Source organism: Salvia miltiorrhiza, chromosome 1, assembly GCF_028751815.1.
Source record: "Salvia miltiorrhiza cultivar Shanhuang (shh) chromosome 1, IMPLAD_Smil_shh, whole genome shotgun sequence".
Taxonomy (NCBI): Eukaryota; Viridiplantae; Streptophyta; class Magnoliopsida; order Lamiales; family Lamiaceae; genus Salvia; species Salvia miltiorrhiza.
Window position 1 is genome coordinate 54861422 of NC_080387.1, and position 27938 is coordinate 54889359.

At 33.9% G+C, this 27938-nt stretch overlaps 2 protein-coding genes, 2 long non-coding RNA genes and 1 pseudogene across 4 annotated transcripts; 4 read left to right on the forward strand and 1 right to left on the reverse strand.

Moving 5' to 3' along the window:
* Window positions 1-3707: 3707 nt before the first annotated feature.
* On the reverse strand, window positions 3708-4535 carry LOC130994680 (uncharacterized). The gene is made up of 2 exons (XR_009091874.1): window positions 4125-4535; window positions 3708-4024 (listed from the first exon to the last, which is right to left on the reverse strand). It is a non-coding gene; the product is annotated as an uncharacterized LOC130994680 (long non-coding RNA).
* A 362-nt stretch (window positions 4536-4897) lies between these two features.
* LOC130994698 (uncharacterized) lies at window positions 4898-6430 on the forward strand. The gene is made up of 3 exons (XR_009091885.1): window positions 4898-5296; window positions 5415-5468; window positions 6146-6430. It is a non-coding gene; the product is annotated as an uncharacterized LOC130994698 (long non-coding RNA).
* Window positions 6431-6494: 64 nt separating this feature from the next.
* LOC130993686 (uncharacterized) lies at window positions 6495-10492 on the forward strand. Its single transcript, XM_057918708.1, has 6 exons — window positions 6495-8726; window positions 8811-8910; window positions 8996-9708; window positions 9828-10071; window positions 10141-10270; window positions 10358-10492. Exons 1-3 carry the CDS (start codon window positions 6562-6564, stop codon window positions 9704-9706), a joined length of 2976 nt encoding a protein of 991 aa, XP_057774691.1. The 5' UTR covers window positions 6495-6561; the 3' UTR covers window positions 9707-9708; window positions 9828-10071; window positions 10141-10270; window positions 10358-10492.
* Window positions 10493-10527: 35 nt separating this feature from the next.
* LOC130994356 (uncharacterized) lies at window positions 10528-11455 on the forward strand. Its single transcript, XM_057919405.1, has 3 exons — window positions 10528-10681; window positions 10770-10877; window positions 10956-11455. Exons 1-3 carry the CDS (start codon window positions 10598-10600, stop codon window positions 11340-11342), a joined length of 579 nt encoding a protein of 192 aa, XP_057775388.1. The 5' UTR covers window positions 10528-10597; the 3' UTR covers window positions 11343-11455.
* A 3837-nt stretch (window positions 11456-15292) lies between these two features.
* LOC130994053 (laccase-14-like) lies at window positions 15293-20066 on the forward strand (annotated as a pseudogene).
* Window positions 20067-27938: the final 7872 nt, after the last annotated feature.

Sequence of the window (27938 nt, forward strand, 5' to 3'; positions counted from 1 at the left end):
TAGTTTTTTTAGGATATAGCAAGATAATTTAAGTCAAGATAAATATCGTAGATAATGAGTGATAGGTATTGTATATTTGTGTTTGATAGTAAAAATAGAATCTTTGATATAATTAATTTTTTTGTTTGATAGACAATATATAACTTAAGATTAAATTAATAAATTATTTCAAAAAAATAAATAAATAAGCAAATTACCTTTTTAACCTTAATATTAAAAATAATAATTAAAAAGAAAAAACAAAAAATACAACTACCTATATATCGTGTCCTTTCCCAACCCCCACCATCTTTAATGAATGAACACGTACCCCTCCTACACCCCCCCTTCTTCTTCTTCTTCTTTTTCTCAGGCTCGCAGTGCCCTCCACCCCTCTGCTCCTTTTTTTTTTTTTTTTGAAAGTCTCTGCCCCTTTCTTCTCAAGCATACAAATGCCCCCACCCCATTTTTTCTTCACAGGCTCACACCCCCAACACCCACCTCTTTCTTCTTTTCAAAAATAGCCGAAATTATTGCTTTTTTTTTTCTGTTGATTTCACTGTCCCCAATGTTTTCGTCGACTCCGCCGCTCCCCAACACTCCACCGCCGCAGCTGGATCAATGTTAAATAGCTCGGCTTTGTTTTGTCGAAGGAGGCAGCAAAATAGAGCAGAATTTGTACACCCCTCCGATTTTGAAGTAATTTCAGGGATAAAAATGTAAAATTCAAATCTAATCTCAATCACTGTGCAAATCGATATTATTCAACTGGGGGTGGGCATGGGTTGTATTTTCTCGGCCGCACAGTGATTTTGCAGCGGGCTTTGGTTTTGATGCGGGCCCTTGTTATTATTTACAGTGTCTATCAAACCGAGAGTTAAGGCGAGAAATATAAGTTATCTCATCTAATATACCCTATCAAACACTCCCTTAGTAAAAAAGGAAAATGGACCGGCACTATTTACATTAAAGGACCGGTCTAGGTAATTCGGTACAAAACTCGGTGGGTTTTGTTCTTGCTACACGTGTTCTAATCTGGGGTAAGGTGCGCGGCGCGCGCAACTCTGCATAGACTTTTCCGATCACGTGTGCTAGCCGGGGGGAGAGAGATGATCGGCTAGCTAGTTATAATCTTTTTTTTCTAAGATGATGCAATAGTCTTGGACTCTAGGTGTAGACTTCTAGCTAAATTATTAAGCTAAACCTCTAATATAATTTTTTATTAAGTGAGACTTCTAGCTAAAGTACCATTTTGAGATGATAGGCTAGCTAGTATAATCTTTTTTTTCTAAGATGACGCAATTGTCTTGGACTCTAGGTGTAGACTTCTAGCTAAATTACTAAGCTAAACCTCTAATACAATTTTTTATTAAATGAGACTTCTAGCTAAAGTACCCTTTTTAGATATATATATAGAGAGAATCTATTAACAATTCACAAGTAGTGTGAAAATTGATAATTTATTAAAATAATCGCGAACAAGTCATTTTATTTTGATGAACAAGTCAATAATTTTTATGAACAAGTATTTTGATATGGGGTTTGAATATTCTTGGAGGATTCGAAATTTTCAATATATTAAATAGATACGTTTATTCATCAGTTATATTGTTTATTTGTACAATTTATTGATTTTATTCATTGTTCTTATTTTTCATGAAAAAATAAATTATTATAATATATATGATAATAAAATAATTAAGAAATTTAAATTAATAATCAAGTTAGAATAAATAAAATAAAATAATTAAATAAATAAAAATACAATTCACAAGAGGTTGATGAAATTTGAATTAACGCGCGACCCTTACAAAGTGACTAACTAAATTATTACAAAGCTAAGCTTCTAGTATGATTTTCTTTTATTATTAAATCATATTGCAATAATATTGCAGGAGACTTCTAGCTAAATTACTTAGCTAGTAGAATATTTTTTTTATTATTAAATAATGCAATAATCTCGCTTTTCCGGAATGCTCCAGTTGTTCCAAGAATAATCAGCCATCTTGAAGTCTTTTCATCATCTAGAAATCGCTCCAAAATATCGAATCACGTTTATTTAATTTTATGTATTTCAACAATGATTAGGGGTTATAGAAAGCATATTATTAGCACCAAAATGATTCCTTCGTTAGATTTTGGGCATATTTGAAATGATATAAAATTTAATCATTAAAAATCTTATAAAATGTCAAAGACGCAATTGGACAACAAAAAGTGAAATTGTATGACATGGTTGTACGTACTATTGATCTGTATCACATGAGATCTGTTTTTGTTTTCTTGTTTTTTTGTTTTTTGTTTCTTTAATTTTTTATTTTTTTTAAACACAGATAGATTCTGTTAGCCGGTAGTCAGTAGTCTTGTTATAAAGCCATAACACTTTCAATTTTTAGCAATTCATCAATTTAACTGGTTCACGAGAAAGAAAAAAAAAATCAAAATATATTTATTCTCCTACTACCCTAAACGTCAAAGTGAAAACTGTTTACTTTGTATCATTGTGAGCTCAACATCAATGGCCATTTTACTGCTTTTACACTTGATCTCGTATCTTGTTAGGTAAATTGACCGAATGAAATACGAATTCTCCCAACAAATTGATCTACATCCACGGGCCAAGAGAAGATGTTTTATTAATCTTTAAACTGACTTTGATTACAACACACAACTCGAGCTAACTTTTGAATGTCCTCAACTCTCAATGCGTAAAACAATGAAATTAAACAAGCCAAGGAAGAAGACGACTCCTACAATCTGTTACTCCATAACTAACCGCCTAATTAATTTCATCCGTAGATCAAATGGACGGCTGAGATACTTTAGTTTCTAATGTTATTAGTTAAACATTGCAACTAAACCCCTCCGTGTGTGAATATTTGCATAGAGCTCCTTTGATCCATCGAATGCATAATGTTCCAGTTGAATATGTTTAACAAAATTAGCTCATATGTATAAGGGTTATTGCTGTTTAAATACACCAACTTTCCTTCAATCTTGAAATTTAACATGAACTTTCAATTTTTTATTAAAATATATGAACTTTCATATTTTTCGATTTTTGACACCGATGACTAATTGAATCTGATGTGGCATAAATGAACTAATATGGATATCTGCTGTTATTTCATTTTTTTTTTTTTTTTGTGATACACGTATTTTACAACTTTAAAAACTTTCACAATCTTTCCCTAAAAAAAAAAAAACTTTCACAACCTCATGAGCTGCAGTTTACAGATTCTCAACCAGTCACTATTCTACAACTTTAAAAACTTTCACAATATCAACCACAATATTAAACTTTTAACTCTCACTAAAAAACGCAGGCAAGAAGGAGATTTCTGACTGTTTTTTGGCCCTTGCCAGAATCATAATTTCTAGTGCATTTTGGAGTGTTCTTTATAGATTTGGATGTAAGTATTATATTGAATTATGTCATCCTATCTTTTTTCATGGCTTAATGAATATATGTTATGGTGTGGTGAGAATATATGTTTGGTGAGAATACATAGCAGCTAATTTCTATTGTTGGAAGAGATCATAGCAGCTGGTCTCTGGTCTCTGCTGTTGAAAGAGATCATAGCAGCTAGTCTCTAGCCTGTTCGTAGCATTTTACCACTAATAAATTTGCAACTTATTGGTCATTGGTGCTATGAAAGAAAGTTATTAAAGCCTAAAGGAGGCATCATCTTTGCAGAAGTTGTTTTCCAGTTTATAAATGAAGGAACTGTCATGCCATCATCTATTCTTTCAAGTGACAGCAGCAACTCATGAAAATTAAACACATTGCATTCCTTGCTAATATTACCATCTCTACTTCACCATAATGAAACATAGAACGGAACCAAACATGAAAAATTAAAACAAACATCTTCATCCTCAATTCAAACAAGAGTAAATCAAGCAATTTTTTTTCTCCATTACATATGAACAATTCCCATAAAAATTCTCGACACCGATAGCCCATGTATGCAAAGCCACGACCACCGCGGAGACACCAACAAGACTCGACCTCTCCGATCCCAGCTCCAAGCTCACTCTAGAGCTGAAAAAAGGTGAGAAAGACGTCCCAAAACCATCGTCAAATAACAACATATCTCCAGAAAATAACGCCCACAAACTGTTCGACGAAATGACACACCCACCACACACGTATTCCATCTGCGCCATCCGGTCCATAGCAAGCCGCTGGACCGAAAAATAACCCCAAACTTCATAGCAGCAGAGCTCGCAAGTCGGATGAAGAAGAATCCAAGATCGTCTATAAGCCCTAGCGTCCCAACAAAACCAATAGATGCATGCCCACAAGCCACAGCGTAGAATAAAATCGAAGATTTGGGGGAGAAATTTCTTTTATGTTTTGTATTTTTTTAACTGCCCAAAATGATGTCGTACTAACGTGTCACAATTAGTCCTAGTCATCTTTTAGATATGCCACATCAGATTCAATTTCACCGGAATAGTTATCGGTGTTAAAAATCGAAAAATATGAAAGTTCATGTATTTTAATAAAAAAATTGAAAATTCATGTTGAATTTCAAAATTGAAGGAAAGTTGGTGTATTTAAACCGCAATAACCCTATATCTAATAAAATATGACAATTAAAAGCTATCATCTTTAATAACGTCAATTTTACTTTTGTCGACCAATTAATGCATACAATATATATAATCTATATAGTACTCGTTTTTGATAGCAAAGTGGAACCAACTTGTAATTCAATTGGAAAACATAATATATACTCCGTATATAAACTTGTCACACCTAGAAAGACTCGCTAGCTCGCTAACAACTTTAAGGAGGTGATTGAGAGTCAGAGAGTGTATATTATCATTCCTATCAGTCGATGTATATTTGAGCATTACGAGGAATAGGGATGTCAATCGGGCCAGTCCATCGGGTTTTCGGGCTACACTACAAAAAAACGCGTATTTACCGGCGAAATCTACCGGCGGCGATTTTGCCGTCGGTAGCTAACGGCGGCACGACGGCGGCATTCCAGGCGACCCGTACTCTCGAATATACCGGCCAGTTACCGACGGCAAACTTGCCGCCGGTAGATAACGACGGCGATGCCGCCGTTAATGTTAAAATACGCATTAAATAATTAAATTAATACAATTAACGGCGGCAAACTTACCGCCGCTAGATAGCGACGGCATTTGCCGTCGGTAATCTTTAAAATATAGGGCAGCGGGTTTGCAACTTTTTTCAGTTTCTGCGCCGCAACCCCCCCACGCGAACAGAAAATAAACCCCCCCCCCCTGCTGCTCTTCCTTCGCCGCCGCCGACCGCTGACCGCCGCCGACCCAGCAGGTAACTCTCTCTCTCTCTCTCTCTAGATCTATATATATATATATATATATATATATTTAATTAATTTTAATTATATATATATATAATTATATAATTTCACTTATATTATTTATTGTAGTTCGACGACCTCGTTTCACCGCCTTCTTCACGACATCCACCGGAAACCACCACCGTACGCTCTCTAATTTATTTATTTAATTATTTAATTATGAATTTATTTATGTATTTAATTATATATTAATTAAATAGATTTATTTGTTATATATAGTTAATTAATTTATAATAGATTTTGTTTATAACTAAATTATATGAAGCATGATTAATTTTAAATTATATTAATCCATTTAATATATGATGTTGTTAGTTTAATTTTAAATTATGAAGCATGATTAATTTTAAATTATATTGTAAGTTGTTAATTTGTTAGAATAATTTATATATGTTGGATAATTTTGTTAAATTAAATGTTATGTGCTATGTGTTTATGAAATGTTATATTATTATATATATATATATATATATATATATTGTGGGATAGATTTAATCAATTTCTTAAGGATCTTCTCCCTTTGGGATAGAAATTGATTATTTCTTAAGGATCTTCTCCCTACAAATGATTGTTTTTAATTTAATTACCATGATTTTTATTGCTTTTATTTGTATTGTATTATTGCTTCGACATTGGGGGGTCGGGTAGACCTAGTATAGGCTTAGTAAATTAGGACCACTATGGTCACTATAGTTGCTGGTAGAGTCGAGCACTTGGTAGTTAGGATAGTGGGGTTATGCTGTCGAAATTTTGTTAGATTTCAAGTAATTTATTATGTTTTATTTGTTTTTTTCAATTAGAATTTGCAAGAATGAGTGATAATCGTACGTGGATGTACGCGAGATACAATGATCGTACCGCATTTGAAACGGGGCTTGAGTTTTTCCTTGAGTGGGCGTTCAATCAAACGGCGTACACAGATGGACAAGGTAACATTAGGTGCCCGTGTAAGAAGTGCAAGAATCAAGCGTATTTAGATGTACCTACGGTCAGAGAACATGTTAGTAGGCGTGGATTTGTCCTGAATTACAAAGTTTGGGTTTGTCACGGGGAAGCACCGCTGTCTATGCCGAGAGAACATGCTATAATGAATGAGGATGATGGATTATATAATAACTACGAAAGGATGGTGCATGACCATGCTGGACCTAGTAATTATCAAGATCCTCCAAATCTGGAGCAGCCGCCCAATAATGACGCTCAACAGATTTATAATATGTTGGATGCAGCGGATACTCCATTGTACGCAGGATGTGACACGTACTCACAATTAAGTTGGATGACTCAATTCATGAGCATAAAGACTGAAAGCCACATGTCAGAGAGGACTTACAATCAGATGTCTTCGATGATGAAAGCTGCTTTACCAGAGGGTAACAACTGTCCAGAAGACTTCTATAGTACGAAAAGAAATCTACGTGGTTTGGGTTTGCCAGTAGAGAAGATTGATTGCTGTGTTAATAACTGCATGTTGTATTGGGGGGAAACTAGTGAGCTACATAGTTGTATGTTCTGTGACCAATCACGATATAAGGACAGCTTGCGTGCATCTGGGAGTCGCAGAAAGAAACAAGTGCCCGCTAAACAGATGCACTATTTTCCCTTGACGCCCCGATTGCAGAGATTGTTTGCATCTCCTGCAACTGCTGAACATATGCGGTGGCATGCGACCTCCACAGACGATGGGATAATGCGCCACCCGGCCGACTCTCCGGCATGGAAACATTTGAATTCAGTCTTTCCTGGATTCGCCGATGAGATTAGAAATGTGAGGTTGGGCCTCTCTACAGATGGTTTTGCCCCATTTGCACAATCAGGGCGTCAATATTCTTCTTGGCCAGTTATTGTCACGCCGTATAACCTGCCTCCGTGGTTGTGCATGAAAGAACAATTCATGTTCCTCACAGTCCTCGTGCCTGGCCCATCAAACCCAAAGATGAAGTTGGACGTATTCTTACAGCCATTGATACACGAGTTAAAATCTCTGTGGGAGGTTGGTGTGAACACTTACGACATATCGTTGAAGCAAAATTTCCAGATGCGAGCAGCTCTGATATGGACTATCAGTGATTTTCCAGCGTACGCTATGTTGTCTGGGTGGGGTACAGCTGGGAAATTGGCATGTCCACATTGCATGGAGAATACAGAAGCATTCACTTTGCCGATGAGTGGAAAACAATCGTGGTTTGATAATCATCGGAAGTTCTTACCTCCTAACCATGTGTTTAGGAGAAACAAAACTTCATTCTTGAAGAATAAGACATGCAATGTTGGTCCACCAGAACAAAGATCAGGAATACAAATCTTGAATCAAATCGAGGGGTTAGGCTTCGTGAAGGTTACCGAAGACTTCGATGGCAGGAACGCTCAACTCGCCAAATATCAAGATGTAGGGTGGAAAAAGAAAAGCATATTTTGGGATCTACCCTATTGGAGATATCTTTTGATTCGACATAATCTGGATGTTATGCACATTGAGAAAAATGTGTTTGATAACGTGTTTAATACTGTCCTGAATGTGAAGGGGAAGACAAAAGATACAGAAAAATCTAGAGAAGAATTGAACACCTTCTGCAAGCGGAAAGAGTTGAAGAAAGTGGATGGAACTCGAGGGTATCCGAAAGCATGTTATACGCTTGACAGGGAAGAGAAGAAGATCTTACTCCAATGGATCAAGAGTCTTAAGTTTCCCGATGGGTACGTGTCAAATATTAGTAGATGCGTTGACATGAACGCCCTGAAGATGCACAACATGAAAAGTCACGACTGTCACGTGTTCATGCAAATCCTTCTGCCTGTTGCATTTAAAGAACTTCTTCCTAAGAATGTTTGGGAGGCAATTACAGAGTTAAGTTTCTTCTTCAGAGAATTAACATCCCGCAACGTGGCCATATATGACATGAGAATACTGAGTGAGAAGATAGATGTTACTCTTTGCAAACTTGAGCGTATCTTCCCGCCTAGTTTATTTGATTCAATGGAGCACCTACCAGTTCATTTGGCAGATGAGGCACGATTGGCTGGTCCAGTGCAATATCGGTGGATGTATCCTTTTGAAAGATATTTGAGGACATTAAAAAATCATATAAAGAACAAAGCCAAGGTTGAGGCGTCCATCGCCAATGCATACTTACATGCAGAAATGTCAACCTTCTCTTCGTTTTACTTTGAAGATCAAATATCTACAAAGTGGACAACTTTGCCTCGCAATATTGAGATGCCCGTTGCTGAAAATGATGATCCTCTTTGTCTCGCCATATTCAAACCTATTGGGCGTTCACTTGGCCGAGGGACGAAGAGATACATGGATGAGCGCGAATGGCATGCTGCACACATGTATATTTTGAGCAATTGTGCAGAGGTTGCAGAGACATATAGCAAGTGAGTATTCTCGTTCAATTTACGTATAAGAAGTGTTCATCATATATAGGTGTTAACATATTTATTTGATTCTTTGTATCCAAGGATCTTCAAGGAGGAAAAACGATATGCAAATCCTTACATGACTGATGCAGAGTTTGAAGTCGCGTTTCACAACGAGTTTATTCTGTGGTTTAACCATTACGTAAGAGACGATAAATTTATGTTAAATATACATTTACTTACTCTAAAATTGGCTAGCAAACTTAAATGATATTTGTGTGAAACAGGTTTGTCGTCCTTGTAACGACGAGTTGAACCCTTATATTAGGTCGCTTGCAGCTGGACCATTAAGGGAGATTGAAACATACTCCGGCTATTTCGTGAATGGCTACAGGTTTCACACAACTGATCATGATAGAGAGAGTGCGACTGTGAACAGTGGCGTTTGCATAAAAGGTTCGGTCTATGGTAGTGATAGAGATGTGCTAGACTTTTATGGGCGTCTGCAAGAGGTTTGCGTGCTGGAGTATCCGGGGTATCCAATTAAGCAGACAGTCTTGTTCAACTGTGAATGGTTTGACTTGTCGGCTCAGGGAACTTCTATTGATACAGACTTCAAGTTAGTTTCACTGAACCACACACGAAGATATAGGAAGTATGATCCCTTTGTTTTGGCGAGTCAAGTAGTTCAAGTGTTTTACTGTCCCTATCCCAGTACGAACCAATCAAAGAAAAATTGGTGGTCAGCATGCAAAGTCAACGCAAGATCTAAGGTTGAAGTGTCTACTGCAGCATCTACATCAACATTAGATCAACCATTTCAAGAAGAAGTGGTTACTATTATGCCTACTCACACAAGTGTAGGCATTGAACAACCACTTCTCCTTCATCCCCTCGGTGGAGTCGTTGAGATTGAAGATGACGATGAAGCAGAAGACGATGATTCCCCGTTGACATCTAACGATAGTGATGATGATAGTAGTGATGCTTATGAATAAATGTAAATGCACATTTTGGTTGAATTTGATTGCAAATTTGTTATGTTTATGTTTATGTTTGTTAGTTACTGTTAATGTTACGTTTCGTGAAAGCGTTTGTTAATTTAATTGTATGCAACAGGCATCATGTCTACCTCTCGAGGTTTGTTGGGATTTGGGAGGCAATCTGGCGTTAATGCGCCAGAAGCTACAGCAGATACATCTGATGGGTCTGGGACGCATATTTCTGGGACTCCCGAGACTCCCAATGCTTCTAGTAGTTCACGGGCTAGAAGGCCTAGGGGCCCTACAGCTGCCGCTATCAGAGAGAGAGAGGTTAAGGCACCTGATGGGAGGACGGTATTTCAGAGGCATCCTGAGACTGGGTAAGTACATTAGTTAAAATTACTGTTTCTCGTACACCATGATTAAGTGACAAAATTACTTGTACACAGTGTTTTGTTGGAGCCCACTGGCCTGTCCAAAGCTTGCATGTGCACATTTAAGATGTTTGAAAACACAGGCGGGTACACATGGAAGTTGACGCCCCCGGCGATGAAGGATAAATTTTTTGATGAATTACAGGTACAATTAAATTTATAATACATATAAATATATCATATTAAATTGTTAAAATGTTTGATATTAAATTAATTCTCTTTCTTTCAACAGAAAGAGTTTACGTGGAAGCCCGAGGATGAGCATGACGTGAGGATCATGTGGGAGACAAAAGCCCGCAAAAGGTACTCCGACATGATGAGCGACTACAAGTCAACTCTCAAGCAGTGTATCAGCCAAGGGAGAGAGATGTCTAGGCCCGTCTGGATGACTCCCGATTTCTGGACTGGACTCCGGGATTACTGGCATCAGCCCGAGGTTGAGGCTGTTTCAACTCGAGCTCGTGCCAACCGGATGTCCGAGCCCGATGGGGAGGGTACAGGGATCAGTAGGCACGTGGGCGGGTCCCAGTCGACTCGTATCCTGCAGCAGTATATGGTATGTAATTAACAAATAATTAAGTATATAAATTAAATTAATATATTGACTAATATAACTTATTTATCTTATATAAATGCATATACAGAGCTTGGATCCTGGTACTCCCCAGGATGCACCGAACTATGCCACCTTCCTCCGCCTCCACACGTACGCCGACGGAAGTTATACGTCGGAGAGAGATGCTAGAATTGACGTAAGTGTTTAAGTTTATTCAAATATTTAGTGAATGTATTTATTTTCTAACAATTATGCATTGTTATGTATGTATTAGGCCGAGGTTCATCGACTGGCCGCTGCCACAGGACGACAGGAGCGGCTAGACGAGGTGTATTTGGAGGTGGTGCAAATTGATAGGTCACGGATCTACGGCGTCGGGAGTGCCGGGCAGAGTCAGGCTAGTAGGGGGTCTATCCGCAGCACGGGCACTTCTGCGGTGTCTCAGCAGCTTTATGAGACACGGATCTCCACGCTGGAGGAGCGATTGGCGGCAGAGCAAGCACAACGCCAACAGATAGAGGAGCGCATGGCGGCAGAGCAAGCAGAACGCCAACAGATGCAGGACCGCGTGGCTCAATTGGAGGCGTTTATGAGGATGTATAATGCTCCGCCACCTCCACACCCTGATGCCGATGATGATGATGATGATGATGATGCTTAGACTTATGTTTATGTTTTCAAACAAAATTACATTTGCACTTTCTTTTCAAATTTATGTTTTATTGAACTATATATTTCAAGTGCTTTAATTATTAAAACTATAAATGTTTTATATATTTATGGCAATGATGATGATGATTGCATTTAACATAAACAAATAAATTCAAATCACATTATAATAACCAAATTAAAACACTTTTGGTGTATTAATGTAAAAAAAAAATTAATTAATTAATTAATTAATTAATTAATTAATTATTAAATATTAATTAAATATTTTACCGACGATAAAAATAAGGACCGAAACGAACTCGCTCACTAATTAACAACATATTTAAGGTATTATCTCCACATATTCAAAGATTATAATTATATGAGTGAGTATATAGCATTTAAATGAATTAATAGATGTAGATATATCAATAATACGAGTGTTCTGTACTGGTGATCACTCGAAAAGAATTTCAAAGTTAAGCGTGCTTGACACATAGCACAAGCAAGATGGGTGACCCACTGGGAAGTCGGGTCGCCGACTGGGAAGTTCGTCTAAAGTATGCAATACCGTATAAATACGGAAATAAATTGTGGATATACAATATACAATAAAATAAATAAATAAATAAATAAATAAATAAATAAAATAAAAAAATAAAATAAAAAACATTACCGTGGGCAAAACGCCGTCGGTAGTTACCGACGGCAATTTCCCCTCGGTAAATACCCGGCCATCCTCCGGCGTGACCCACCGGCCGGCGGCAGTTTTTTACCGACGGCGATTCGCCGCCGCTAGTTAGCGGCGGTACTCGCCGTCGGTAGTTTTCCGGCAGGGTCAGCCGGACTCCGGTGGCTCTCTACCGACGGCAAAATAGCCCTCGGTAACTAGCGGCGGTGTCTGCCGCCGCTATTTCTCCGGCTATTCTCCGCCGTTTAACGGCGACAATTCCGGCGGCATCGCCGCCGTTAACTGCCGACGGCGGATGTTCGCCGCCGTTATTGTCGTTGCCGACGAACCATTTAGCGGCGGGAGATTGCCGCCGTTATCGCCGCCGGTAACACTATTTACCGGCGGCCGTCTTTTTTTACCGACGGCATTTAGCCGTCGGTAATCAGCGCTTTTTTTGTAGTGCTAGTCCTATCGGGTTCCGGATAAGTCGGGTGCTGGCTAATCGGGTTGGAGATTTTTTCGGGTTGTGAATCTTCAACCCTAACCCCAAACTTTCGGATTTCGGGCTAGCCCATCGGGCTAATCATGTTAAAGGCGTAAAAATAAAATTATCATTTGTGTTTTATTATTCCTAATGATCTAATGTATAATGTATAAAATATATATAGATATTAAAGATATAAATTATATAGCAAGGCATGAAATGCAAAAATATAAGATATTCAAGATTACATAAACAAAATTATATTAAAATGAAATAGTAAAATTTAACATGTATCAATGCACTAGAATCAATCTGGACTATTACTGAATAATTAGTGGATTTGCCATGCACGTCTCATTGATAGAAAAAAAAAATGGTATCACTTTAAAATGAGATACTAATAATTAATTTCTAACTAATGAGATACTAATAATCAATTTCTACAAAAAAATCCGTAATTAATTTCACTTTTTTTAATGAGATTGCACACACACACACATATATATTCTAATTAATTAATTTCACTTTTTTTAATGAGGCTACATATATGTATTTAAGCAAATACCATAGATCTAAACATAGCAGAAGTTGTAACTGGATGCATCAGTCACAATTTCGTCAGCCCACCGGGCCAGCCCATCGGATATTCGGGCTAGCCCTATCGGGTTCCGGGTTAGTCGTGTGCGGGCTAATCGAGCTGGAGGTTTTTTCGGGTTGCGATTTTTCAACCCTAACCCTCTAATTTTGTCGGGTTATTCGGGTTGGCCCACGGGTTTCGGGCTACATTGACATCCCTAACGAGGAACATTCTTAAATTTTGATTGGAACAACTAATTAAATAAGATTAAGAATTAATTAGCTACTTTTGGGCGTAGCGACGGCAGCCCATCCAGTTCGCTCCACCTAATCTGCAAGTCCTCTCCTCTTGGTGCCTACCCAGTTTTCTCTCCCTACTCTTCAAATCTATACTACTCCCGTCGTCCCACTGTATGTGTGATCTTTTTTTTGGACACAAAAATTAAGAAAAGCGAATTTTATTTGTAGGTGAAAAAGTAAAAATGTGTTTAAAGGGTAAAATCTTTACCAAAAAAAGGAAAGAGTCTCACTTACAGTGGGACGCCTTAAATAGAAAGAGTCTCTGATACAGTGGGACGGAGGGAGTATATTAAAAATGGAGTTTCCAATTTGAAATTGATTTCAAATTGATTTAGGTGGCAATTTTGTGAATAATAGAAAAATTAAAGTCAAAAGTTCAAACTCAAATTAATATTTGGAAATTTTCGCATGCACATTTAATTATGTGTAGATAACTGACATTAACTTTTTTTTAAGAAACAACCATAAATTTTTAATATTCCATTGACATATTTCCATTAGTTTTTTCATTTTTTTAAAATTGTAAAATTCGATTAATTGTAAAATATTTAATATGCATATCAAATTAAAGATCACGATAAAAGCTTTAATTTGATATATTTTATGTAAATATATGATTTAAAATGTACAAATTAAATTTGTTTAAATATTAAAATTTTATAAATTTCTCTCTCCTCTCTCATCTTTTTGAAAAAAAAAACTGTATTTTTAATTATTTTCTATTAGTATTTTTTTTATTTATTTTTAACTTATTTTTTTTGTCTTTTCATAATATCAAATTTTATAATGGTAAATGCTTTTTTATTTTTAAATATATTTAGTTAAAAATAAATTTTATTATATTTATGAGTATGATAATTAAATTAATAGTATTATTTTTTATATAAATATAAAAAATAAAAAATATTTTCTCGTGCATTGCACGGGATGCAAATGCTAGTTAAATGTAAAGTTGACCCTAAAATAAAATGAAAAGTTAATTTTTGGTAAATTATAAACGTAATTATGCACGGTAACACAGTGATGCCACATGTTGTTTTCATTTTTATTTTTATTTTTTGAGGTGGAACACCACGTGCTTATCTTAAATTAGTGAGAACAAGGGGTCAGAAGAGTGTAGTAACTGCTATCCGTTATAAATACGGCACAAGATTTCTCAAGTCTCAACAACTTAGGACACGTTACTTTCAACTACCAGAAATGGAAAATAAATTACTAGTTTCTGCAAACAAGGTTTTCATCCTATGTTTCTTTGGTATAGTTTTGCTCGGAGGCGTAACCCCACTCCATGCTTTAGTTCGTTGCTGCAAGTTTGAAGTAAGACTGGTTTGTCTATTTTTTTTTCTTCTAGTTAAACTAGCTAATGAGAATTGAAAACGTTGTTTGCAGGTGATAAGGTCTTCACACACTAGACTATGCACCAAAAAGAGCATGCTAACGATAAACGGACAGTCTCCGGGGCCAACCATATATGCTAGAAGGGGAGATTTGATTATGCTCGATGTTGTTAATCGTGCCGATCAAAATATAACCATCCACTGGTAAAATCATCATATAATTAATGTATATATTCATAATCTAGCATCAAATCTTAGTGTGAAGCAATAGGTAATGAATTTCAGAGAGCGGCAGATAAAGGGGTGCTAGCTAGGGGTACCCTCAATATTTAGTATGTTTTCCAAATTTTTATTTAAATTTTTGTCACTAGAAAAATTGGATTTAAGATCCCTCTCCCTTAAAATGAAAAATTTGGTTGATTTCAGGCATGGGGTGAAGATGCCGAGGTATCCATGGTCCGATGGCACGGACTTTGTGACTCAGTGCCCGATTCGTCCCGGCCAAAGGTTTACACAACGGATGATCCTGTCGGACGAAGAAGGCACTTTGTGGTGGCATGCTCACAGCGATTGGTCTCGAAATTCTGTGTATGGCGCCATCGTTATTCTACCGCCGACTGCCCAGGCTTTTCCGTTTCCGAAGCCTCATGCACATCTTCCCATCTTAATAGGTACTACTATTATATTGGGGTTTCCAATTTTTTTTTTCCCTTAAATTTCAAAGGGTATGGCTATTTTGTGAGATTTATACATTGGCCACACGTGTTTGTCATTATTGCATCTTACGGTTAGCAGTCAACTTTTAGGTGGAAATTAAATCCGATCGACTTTCTATAAATAATTAATGCTTAATTTATTATATCCATTCATAAATAAAAATAATCTCATCGCGTCTCAACACAAGTTTGAATAAAATTGTTAAAATTAAAATATACAATTTATAATGATAGTATTAACATAAAAAAGTACCTCAAACATCTTCTTCCCTGAAACATCTTCTTAAGAGAATGTGACACGAATTTTAATAAAAATTAATTGTGCATTTAATAAGTGGAGAAAGATCTCAAAAAAGTGAAGATTGTAAGAGTAATAGTTAGTGAAATTGTTTTAAAAAAAATTAGAAAGATGTTTTGGAGACGGACGAAAATGAAAATAAAGGAAAATATGTTTTAAAAACGGATGAAATGAAACAAAAGTATATTATTAACTAAAAATTAAAATAAAGATGCGATTGATAGATAAGGGAATGGTTCCAATGAGATCACTTATATATGGTGAGATTTTAGATTAATTTGTATAGGTGTTGATTTAATGTATTTTATGACTGATATTTACGTGGATGGAGAATTTTTTTTATTAGGCTTCGAATCTTAAAGGAAGCGAAAATTTTACTATTTTTTTTAATGTTGTTATTCAACACTATATATTATCTAATTCATTACTATATATTGATTTATTCATTAATTAATTTCACATCTCACGAAAAATAGCAATCTCATTAAAATCTAATCATGTATAAATATACGAAATTAACTCGTAAATGGACGAAATGCCTTCTAAACTTGGAAAAGGGCAAAACATTTACATAAATTGTCATGAATTGACTAAATGAGCATTTCTATAATATATAATTACTATTTCATCTTTGTCTTTTCTTTCGTATTCTGGATTTCTCTTTAAATTTGTTATTTGAATAGTTCATAGTACTTCTAGATATTTTTTTTTGTTTTATTATTTTATGCTAATTTTCTAGATCTAATTATTTCATCTTTGTCGTTTCTTTTATGATGTGGATATATTACTATTTCTTTTGTATTGTTTTTAATTCCTTGCTCTAGTTTAGTGGTGCCAAGGGCCAACCGGAACCGGCAGTTCGACCCTGAACCGGCTCGGTGGTCAACGGTTTCGGTTCGGACCGTTGATCACCGGGCCGGTTCAGGGCCGAACCGCCAAACGTTAAGGGCGGGTTTAGGTTCACATATATTTCGACCCTGAACCATCGGTTTCAGCCGAATTTTTTTTTTTAAAAAATCAAATTCATATCCTACATTTTTCAATGTGGGATTCAACTTAACTTATAAATATATAACTTATATTCATGTAATATATAACTTATAAATATATAACTTATAAGGTCTAGGGATCTAACCCCATTGCTCCCCCTCTCCCAAATGTAAAAAAAACTTATAAATATATAACTTATATAATAACTTATAAATATATGTTGTATTTTTTAAATTTTGTGTATATATATACTTAACTTTAATAATTTTGAAATTACTCAACTTAAAAATCTTAAATAATATAATAACCTACAAATTTTGAAATTTTAATAATTTTTGAAATTTTTGAATAATTTTAATAATATAATACTTAACTTTAATAATTTTGAAAATTTTCAACACTTGTAAAGTAAAAATTTTTGAAATTTCATCACAAATCATTTAATTTCATAAAAAAGAATATTAAAAAAAAATTAAAAAAAAGGAAAAGCCCGTGAACCGCCGATTTTCGGCCCGGCCCGGAACCGCCGGTTCAGGGTCCGAAAACCGGCCCTTCAAATTTTAGGCGGGCCGGCTCAGGTTCATGAAATTTTTGAACCTGAACCGCCGGTTTGGGCCCGGAACCGGCGGTTCCTGAACCGGTGGCAACCCTACTCTAGTTTGCTTTTCAAGATTCTCGTAACTGTCTTTTCGATCGTTTCTGATATGAAGGATATAAATAAATATATATATATATATATATATATATATATATATATATATATTCCTTTCGTTAATCCTAGTACTTTTTTGTGTTTGTTCATTATTTTTATGCAACTGATCATACTTTTCTGAGTATTAAATATTTCAAGTTTAATTAATCCAACAAGTTTGAATACTAGTAATAACTTTGGACTTTTGCAGGAGAGTGGTGGAATGCTGATGTGGAAGAAGTTTTCGGTAATTTTCTCGCCGGCGGAGGCGATCCCGAAGTTTCCGATGCTTTCCTAATCAACGGCCAACCTGGAGATTTGTATCCATGTTCTAGACAAGGTGGATTTAATTTACTGTCTCAAAATCACAAAATGTTTAATTGAATTATGAAAATAATTCAACAACTTAAAGATGCGAGTGAATTACAAAAGATTCATTTTGATACTATTATAATTATTAAATAAATTATAAAAATAAAAAATATAGAAAAATAATTACTTTTACAATTTACTCTCATTATTATAAATAACAATAATTAATATAAATTGTAGCAATAGGTCGTTTATTCAACTATTAATATTTTAATGATCGTTATATCCTTTCCAGCAACCGAAATTTCGCTCTGCATTTTCTAATAGTGTTGGTTGTAAACCAATTAAGTTTATTAATTTCGCCTAATTTTTACAACCACGAAGCATCATAGTTGCGAAGTGATCCTATTTTATCACCAATTCATGATCAACATAATTTTAATCGTGAAAGGACCCTATGTTTCCACATTTCATAATCATACACAAAATATTTTAAAACGTAATTAAATTAAGAACAAAATAATATTTAATCCCAAAAATAACTAAATTTTTTTTCATCAATTTCGTTATCTTTTATCTTAACCATATTTTGATATGTTATTAACAAATAATGTTGGTAGTCCAGATACATACAAAGTGTTTGTTAAACCCGGCAAGACTTACCTGATCAAATTAGTGAACGCGGTGATGGACAACATAATGTTCTTCAAAATCGCCGGCCACAACCTCACCGTCGTTGGCACCGACGGCGCCTACACGAAGCCGATGACGACCGATTACGTGGCGATTTCCCCAGGCCAGACCATCGATGTACTGCTGGAGACCAACCAGCCGCCCAGCCACTACTACATGGCCGCCAGAATCTACGCCAGCGGCGGAGAATTCGTCACCACTCCCGCCACCGCAATCATCGAGTACGTCGGAAACCACTACACGCCGCCGCCTTCGCCGTTCCTCCCATCCTTCCCCGAATACAACGACTCCGCGGCCTCCGTCGATTTCACCGACCAGCTCAGATCACTCGCCAACGACGTCGACGTTCCTAAAATCGTTGACAAAACCCTATTCTACACTCTTTCCGTCAACCAATTGCCCTGTTTGAGGAGCTCGTGTTTGGGGGCGACGAGGCTGCTGGCGAGCGTGAACAACGTGTCGTTGCTGCTGCCCAAAACCGACATTCTTCAGGCTTATTACAGAGGAATAATCGGAGTTTACGACTCCGATTTCCCTGACTTCCCGCCTTCCTCCTTCAACTATACGCAGGTAGGGGCGGACGCAGGATTTTTTTTAAAAAAAATTTATGTTTGAGATTGGAGAAGATATTCTTTCTATGATTCGATCACAAAATTTCTCATAAAAATTGATACTAATTTAAGGATTTTATAAGAATAAAAGATTTGGTTGGTGGGACCGGCAGGGTGTGAAGGCGAAGGAGCAGTCGGGGCCCGGATTCGGAACGGCGGTGAGAGTATTGGCGTATAATACGACGGTGGAAGTGGTGTTTCAAGGCACCAACCTGGGCGGCGGCGTTGAGCATCCGATGCATTTGCACGGATACAGCTTCTACGTGGTGGGATCCGGGTTAGGAAACTACGACAGAGTTAGGGGTCCGGCTAGCTATAATCTCGTCGATCCGCCGTTAATGGAGAACATCGCGGTGCCCAGAAATGGATGGACGGCTATCAGATTTAGGGCCAACAATCCAGGTAATTCATTACATAATAAGAAACTAACTACATTTAAAAATGTGATTTTTAGACTCAACTCAGCCGGCCCAAGCGTATTTTCTTTTTTAAAAAAAGTTATTCTTATAAAATCATTAAATTTTCGTGCAAAAAGAAAGATTTATTCTGCATCTGACTCTAGCTAGCTGCAATCATCGTAGATATTGATGATAAGAAAAATGAAAATGATTGTCATGCATATTGCAGGAGTTTGGTATATGCACTGCCATTTCGAGCGTCACGTAAGCTGGGGAATGGGGATGGTGTTTATCGTGAAAGACGGGGAAGGCCCCGATCAGAAGATGCTGCCACCGCCGCCCGATATGCCGCGCTGCTGATTTTTTTTTGGTTACTACTCGATTCAAACGCATAGAAATTTGTTTAATTTTTTTGTCCTCTTATTTGATTGCGATGCGCTGCTTGTTTAAGGATACGTCGACAAATACTCCCTCCGTTCACGATTTAATGCCCCACTTTGGTGCGGGCACAGAGACTAAGAAAGCTGAAAAAAGTGATGTGGATGAAATATAAGGATAGTTGACTAAAGTGATAAATGTATTGTGAGTGGGTCCACTAGTAATAAAGTGTAATAAATATAGAATATAAAAATGATAAAAGTGTTTTAAGGTGGGTCCATTAGTGGCAAAGAGTAGTAAATATAGGAAAAGAAGAAGAGTAAAAAAGTACAAAAAACAAAATATGGCTGTCATGACAATGGGACTCGAAGGAGGAGGCGAAGCACTTGAAGATGATGGAACAGTGAATTATTTGGGAGCCGTTGGAGTGGGTGTAGTTGGCGAAGAGGAAAGCACCGAGTTTAAAAGTGGCTGAGTACAGGAAGAAGCGTTTTCTTAAGTTGTAGCGCTTTTTCTATTTATTAGTTTCTTTTATTTACTTTCAGTTATCCGGCCGTACTTGGAGGGGACCAGCTTATATGTATGTGCATGAGAAGGGGTTTAACCTAATTTATGAAATATCAACTTTCTTCCTATCCTCTCTTCCTCGCCTCCCCCTCTCTATCTATCTCTAATTTCTCTTAATTCATCAAGATTACAACTTTCTTACGTAAAACTTCTATATTATGCAAACAAACTCATATCCACACACAGATCTATAACAATGGCTTTAATTTGCGGATAAAAATTTAAGAGCAAGTAGAGCTTTAAATTGTGGACGAAGGAAGTATATATATATGATTGATTAAGTGTATGATTGCTGAGTTGATGATAGTGTACTAGCTGATTCATTTTCCTTCCATGTTGTTTAGTTAGTAATACCATAGATAAAGTGAATGATACTCCCTCCTTTCACAATAACATCAATAATTGGGAATAACACTGGTCTTAATAAATGTTAGTTGAGAGTTATTATAAGTTGATGAAAATGAGTTCAACTTATGAAAGTAATGAGTTAATTGGAGAAAAATAATCGTGGGTCATGATGATTTTTTTGTGAATAAGTATGAAAATGAGGGATAAAAAATAAGTAGATAGTGTAAAAAAAATAAAAATATTCATATTTTTGTGAGACACCCCAAAATGATAAATTGTTCATGTTTTTGTGAGAATGAGAGAGTACTACTATTTATCAATTAAATTCATCTATTAAGTTATGTTTATTTTTAGATAATTATTTTACATTATAATTTTAACATCATAAATAACTGTGTCAAAAGAAAATAGCTTAAAATCAATTGGGACGAAAAGAGTATTATTATTCTTTCTACTTGGTCTTGTACGCTTTATTTATTGATTCCCGTTGTTGATATATAGATTTCTTAAATATGGAATCAGTTCACTAATTACGTACATACTATTAACTTATATTTTGAAGTTTATTCAATTATTATTCTAATTATTAGAGTATGAACGATCATGCTTCAAGATCGAATCAATAATCAACGACGCATAAGTTTGTGAAAGTCTCAATCATATCCCTATATATATTAATATTAGGGTTTTTGCTTATAAAAAGAGTAATAGTTTAATGGTTGTTCGCATTCAAGATCATTAAATTAAACCTAAACTATAAATTAGCGAATCCTAATTCAAATAATAGTAAAAAACTTTTTAAATACATACTCGATAAATTAATATTTTTTCTAAGATAATAATTTTCTCAGTCCCAACATAGACTTTGTAGATTAATAATTCTAATAGATTAATAAGAAAATATAAATATATGATCTCATCAACATCATAAATTAATAATCTACTGAAATTACAAGTATTAATTTTAAAATAAATAATTATTAATTTATAGAGATTCTACTGTATTAAACTAAACCACATGAGAAAAAAAAAAGAATTAAAAAAAAATGATAGTGTAAATAGTGAGACATAGAGGATATGAAATACACTCCTCTTCATTCCCAATTGAGCGACACGCGCGAGCCCCCACATATTTGGTGGTCTTTGCCTTTTTCATTTATTTAGTTTTTTTTTTTTTTGGCTTGGGGGAGTTGGGAGGGGGAGGAGTGCGGTTCGAACCCGAGACCTCACTGTTCACATACAGGAGATCGCACCGCTTGATGTACCCTTGGAGACTTTATTTAGTTTTCATGAACACGACTATAATTATTAGCAAAATAAGTAAGGCATAATTAATCCATGGAGTGGAGCGTTGCCCAGTTGGCCTAAGTGGTTTCCAATTAGGAACTCCATTCCTATATATTTTCCCTCTACTTTTCGATCACTTTTTCATGTTTGAGCAGTTAAGCTACTCAAAACTTGGCGCCAGCTTTATGGCTCCCTTCCATTAATAATAATTAAGAAAATGATAGTGCTATTATTCATACATAGTATGTATAAACATAATACCCTTAAATTTTAGTTAGGAAAATTTAATATTTTTCTAATTATAATTTACCAATCGCCAACTATATTGTATTAGATTTGATGTTGTCTTCTAAACGTGCAGATTTGCTACCACATAAATACATATCAATTCATTTGGCAACAAATCCATTAGCAATAGCTTGTATTATCAAATCCGAAAACATGGAAATCCATTAGCAAGAAATATTAGCAAGATTTATTATGAATAATTAGGTATTATATCGTCCAAAAAAAGGTATTATATTATGGGCTGATTAGTCTCTCTCCCGATTGTTCCTAATAGGTAGAAAATCCAAAAAAAATTATAGAATAAATATTTAATTCCATTTTTATTAATTCTTAACTATGTATGTATTATATATTTTCATATTTATTCCAAATATAAAAATAATGAATTTCTAAATGTTATTTTATAAAAAATAATTTACTTATATTGATCTATGATATATTTCTTTTATTAAAAATGAAAATATTGAATATTAATTTTTTTTTAATAATGGATGTAGGTATTTGTATTTAATCCATATTTGTTTTCTAAATTTTTATTTAACGAAAATACATTTTTATCATGTGTTTTTAAATAAAGATTATTTAATGTTTAGAAGTGATTATATAATCCCTCTCTATATATATCTATACTATATTAAAAAGAGAGATTTCAATATCAAATTGATTTCAAATCAATTTCAAAATTGAGTGGCAATTTTGTAGTTAGAATAAAATTGAAGGTTTATTTATAAGCTATACATCTTTTTTTTCTTTTTCTTTAACTTCTTATTTTTCTATTTTATTTCTTTTTTAAAATTGTGAAATTCGACTAGTTATAAAATATTTGATATGCATGTCAAATTAAAGATCATGACAAGAGCTTTAATTTGATATATGTTATGTAAATATTGGATTTAAAATATAAAAATTATATTTATTTAAAGATTAAAACTTAAGAAAATTCTCTCTCCTCTCTCCTCATTTTTTGTTTGAATAAATCTATTTTTTTTCAATTATCTTTTAACTTATATTGTTTTCTTTTTTCACAATATCATTTTTTATTAATATGAATTATTCTTTATTATTTTAATATTAAACAAAAATATATTTATCTTAAATTAATATTTTTAATTATATTTAGAACTTTTATATAATAATCAATTTTATATATAACAAAATATAAAAATATTTTTCGTGCGATGAACGAGTGCAATGCTAGTATATATATAAAGAGAAGTGAATTTAAATAAATTCAATTAGAAGTGTAACACTGGAAATTATGGAAAAATGTATAATTAAAAATTGAATTAACGCTAAACCGCCACCAACAATAAATCCATGTACTCCTACAAAACCGTACACTACAAGAAAACTGATCGAACACCGACGGATATCACCGACGAACTATTTTCCGTCGGTAGATACCGACGGATCACCGACGGACCGTCATCTGACAACATTGCCGGAGCCGGCATCTATTTCCGATGAAAATACCGACAGACTACCGACGGAATCACTACCGACGGACAATATCCGTCGGTAAATTCGGTATTTTTGATTTTAATAATTATTTTTATTTTTTACCGACGAAATATTCCGTCGGTAATTTCAATAAATATTATTATTTGTATTTTTATTGTTTTTTTTATTTTTTTATTTATTTTAAATTATTTTTAAAATTAGTACCGACGGATAAAGTCCGTCGGTAAATTATTTTTTTATTATTTTTTTTTTATTTTTTTTAAATTATTTTAAATTAATTTTCTATATTATTATTATTTTTAAATTATTGAAAATATTTTAAAATTGATAGTTATTTTAATATTTTCTCTTTTTAATAAACGATAATATTAATTTTTTTTATTATCTTAAATTCGATCATATATTTACCGTCATTTTTTCGCCGGCACCACAAGTCTTAGATATCATCTCGACATATTCTAAGGTTATGAATAAATGATATATTGTATATTGAAATAGAGTTTAAATGAATTAATATGTGCTAGTTATATCAATAATACGCGTGTTCTCTACTGGCGACCACTCGAAAGAAACTTTAAGGTTAAGCGTGCTTGACTCAGAGCGCTAGTAAGATGGGTAACCCACTAGGAAGTTGGCCAAATCATATGCAATTAAGTTCAAAATACATTAGAAATACGAAATACTTGTAGAATACGAAGATAGGTTGATATAAAAAAAATTAAAATTTAAAATTTAAAAATTAAAAATAATTTACCTACGGAAGTTTCCGTCGGTAAACGCGCCACCTACCACGGCCAACGCCGGCGCCGGAGACTTACCGACGGCGATGTCCGTCGGTATCCACCGACGGACAGAAAAAATCCGTCGGTAAATCATTTACCGACGAGCGTTTTCACGACGGGTGAAATCCGTCGGTATCTCCATTTACCGACGAAATTTTGATTTTTACCGACGGAATATTCCGTCGGCGTTCGGCCAGATTCTGGTTGTGGTAGCCTCCAAACAAACCAACAAATTCGATACTTAAAATATTTTTAATTGGTGATTCTACAAAAATATTTTTAATTACTTATTCGATAAAAAAAACATCTACTAGTTCTTCTTCTTTTTTTTTTTAAAGAACTACACTCAATATTTCATCGAAAATGAGTTGTGGTTCTAAGAAATTATATATGTAAATAACTATTACCTATAAAATATTTAAGACATTAAAAATTACTAATGCAATAAATTATAGTGCTATGATTATGTTATAATTAATTTGTTGGGATTATAATTGATACACAATCTTAATGGCCGATTAATCTTAAATTTTAAATATTTTACATATGTTGATTAAATATTGAATAGTGCAGTAATTATTGTGATATTTATTGTGTTGGGCAAGTAATTATTGTGATAATTATGAGAATAGTGCAGTAAATCTATGTCACAGAGCAGTTACTTTGTGCATTATTTTTAATTATTTACCTTGTACTTTAATGCACTGTTGTCTAAAAATAAATGAAATGAAATAAGGAGAATTGATTAGTTACCTGGATTGTTAGCCCTAAATCTGAGCACGGCGATGTTCTCTAATCTCTATTAACGGCGGATCCACTAGATTATATCTTTAATATAATAAAAAGATAATTAATAAGGGTTCACTCATTCAATTAGGGTTAATTTATAATCATTTTTTTATATTTATTTAAATTAATAATTAATTATTTGAGTTCATTAATTCAAATTTAGGGTATATACTTTTTTTTTAATTTCAATTTTTAGTGATAAGTATTAATTAGAGTTCATAATATAATAATATTTTTTATTTTATAAAAAAAATAATAAAATAAATAAATTAAGAGTGATACACAGTGGTACACACTAAATAGTGAGACAAATTATCTCATCCGGTTGTAAAAGAGAAACTAAATGCCGCACGTATTATATTATTTAAGACAAATTTTAGTATTTGGAAAAGACTAAATCATAATTATAATGTTGTTGCCACTTGCCATGTCGTCGAAACGTGAAATATTGTATCAGCATTAATTGTTATCGATCGTGTATTTTTTGAGAAAAATTGTTGTCGTGTATTTCAACTCTATATATTATGTTGTTATCAAATCGACATAAAATACTAACATAACATGCAATACTAGATTTCTATCTATAGCCAGTAGAATGCTACCGCGTTGAATTGCTTGGCCGGTTGCAAGAGAGTACTTTTTTTGGTTAATTAGTTTTATAATTTATGAGAATTTCTCCAAAATAGTTAAACGTACAGGTGCTAACTAATTCACATTTAATAATACAAACTTATTAATTAGTGATATATATACTGAATTAACTAGTGTATAGCTAGTCGAATTTGACAAAACATTTAGCCATTTGGAATTATCGGTCTTGGTGAAATATGACTATAAACCAAAAATAGTGAGGCTAAAATACTTATAACAATGTTTGCTAATTGCTTATAACAATGTTTGCTAATTGCTTGAATCCGTTTGAATTTTTAAGTATAATTTGTTATACTAATCGCCACCATCATAACAACCGTAGTAAAACATTAATGATAAATAGAATGAATAATAAAAAATTAAAAATGAATAAAAAATTTAAATAGGCATATCAAGTAATGTTCGACCCCATTTTGCAAAATTATTTTACTATCCAATCATGTCTCAAATATGTATAGTGCTAATATCCATTAATTACCTAAATTCATTTAAATTTATAAAAAATTTATTTAATTTATTAAATATAGGTTGTTACAATAATTGGTTAATACGCGCTGACGATGTGTATATCTAATAATGTCATTTAACTCATGTACTTATTTCAAATGTCCACCTTGTCATTAATTTGGGGGAAAATATCCCCCAAACTATCCCTAATCCTAATAGGGTGACCAAACTCGAACCAAAATCACTATATCGTAATTAGCGGTTTAGTTTCAATATTGTAAACCGAAAAATTTTCAATTTGGTTTACGGTTTATGAAAAATGATTTGAGTTTCAACTCGAACCCTGCCGAATTATAGGGGAGAGTTAAAATAAGTACACTTCTTAAGATATAAAATAAGAATCATTTTTAGCCCTTAGATCATCAAGATCTACGGTTGATTCGTAACCCTGTCGGATGGATTTATGGTCCTGAGTTCGAATCCCAAAGATAGCAAAATTTTATTTTATACAGTGAATTCATACGCGCTCTTAGGAATGTTATGCTACATACCTTATGTGAGCACCACTCACGTTTAACCCTCGTTAGCATTATCTTTTTTATTTTAGACATTTATTTTTATTCTAATACTTCATAAATTGTTATTAGGATCATTAATTTTATAAATAACATAAAAATCAAAGTCTGATTTGTTCATATTCCCTTTAACTTAAAATAATTAATAAAAAGAACAAATTAGACTTTGACTTTTTATGTTATTTATAAAATTAATGATTCCTAATAACGATTTATGAAGTATTAGAATAAAAATAAATGTCCAAAACAAAAAAGATAATGCTAACGAGGGCTAAACGAGTAAACGTGAGTGGTGCTCACATAAGGTATGTAGCATAACATTCCTCTCTCTCTATATATTATGGGAGGACTAAAATAAAAACACTTATTAAAATATACTCCCTTCGTCCACGAAAGAACTTCCTACCTATTTTTAGACTATACCCCACCACTTATAATCTTCTTACTTTTCATTTTTCACAACTCTCAATATTAATTATAACACATTTTCACTACTCTCAATACACTCAACTACCTTTTATCCACTCTCAATACACTCAACAATATTTTTTCTTAAAACCTGTGCCACTCCCTCCTAGGAAATTCTTTCATGGACGGAGGGAGTAAAATATAAACAATTTTCAGCCCTTAAATCATAAAGATCTACGGTTGATTCGTAACCCTGTTTGATGAATTCATGCGTGTTCTACATAAAATTCGTACATTGAAAAATATTTTTATTTTAAGAAGTGTTTTCACGGTAGCCCTTCCCTATATATATATATATATATATATATATATATATATATATATATATATATATACATACATATTAATTATTAATATTGAATTTTAAAAAAAAAGAATTAAAAATTTAGAGTTTATTGGTTCATAAATATATAATATATATGTATTGCTTATATTAAAAAAACGATTTTAGCTAAATTGAATCGAAAATTTTCGATTTGATTTGGT

What these genes read in the sequence shown, in the direction of transcription:
- LOC130993686 (XM_057918708.1), top strand. Translation starts at nt 6,562, where the DNA reads ATGTTGGATGCAGCGGATACTCCATTGTACGCAGGATGTGACACGTAC. An exon ending in GTTGCAGAGACATATAGCAA is followed by an intron (nt 8,727 to 8,810) that starts GTGAGTATTCTC and finishes TTTGTATCCAAG; the next exon opens with GATCTTCAAGGAGGAAAAAC. An exon ending in TTCTGTGGTTTAACCATTAC is followed by an intron (nt 8,911 to 8,995) that starts GTAAGAGACGAT and finishes TGTGTGAAACAG; the next exon opens with GTTTGTCGTCCTTGTAACGA.
- LOC130994356 (XM_057919405.1), top strand. Translation starts at nt 10,598, where the DNA reads ATGTCCGAGCCCGATGGGGAGGGTACAGGGATCAGTAGGCACGTGGGC. An exon ending in GTATCCTGCAGCAGTATATG is followed by an intron (nt 10,682 to 10,769) that starts GTATGTAATTAA and finishes ATGCATATACAG; the next exon opens with AGCTTGGATCCTGGTACTCC. An exon ending in AGAGAGATGCTAGAATTGAC is followed by an intron (nt 10,878 to 10,955) that starts GTAAGTGTTTAA and finishes TGTATGTATTAG; the next exon opens with GCCGAGGTTCATCGACTGGC.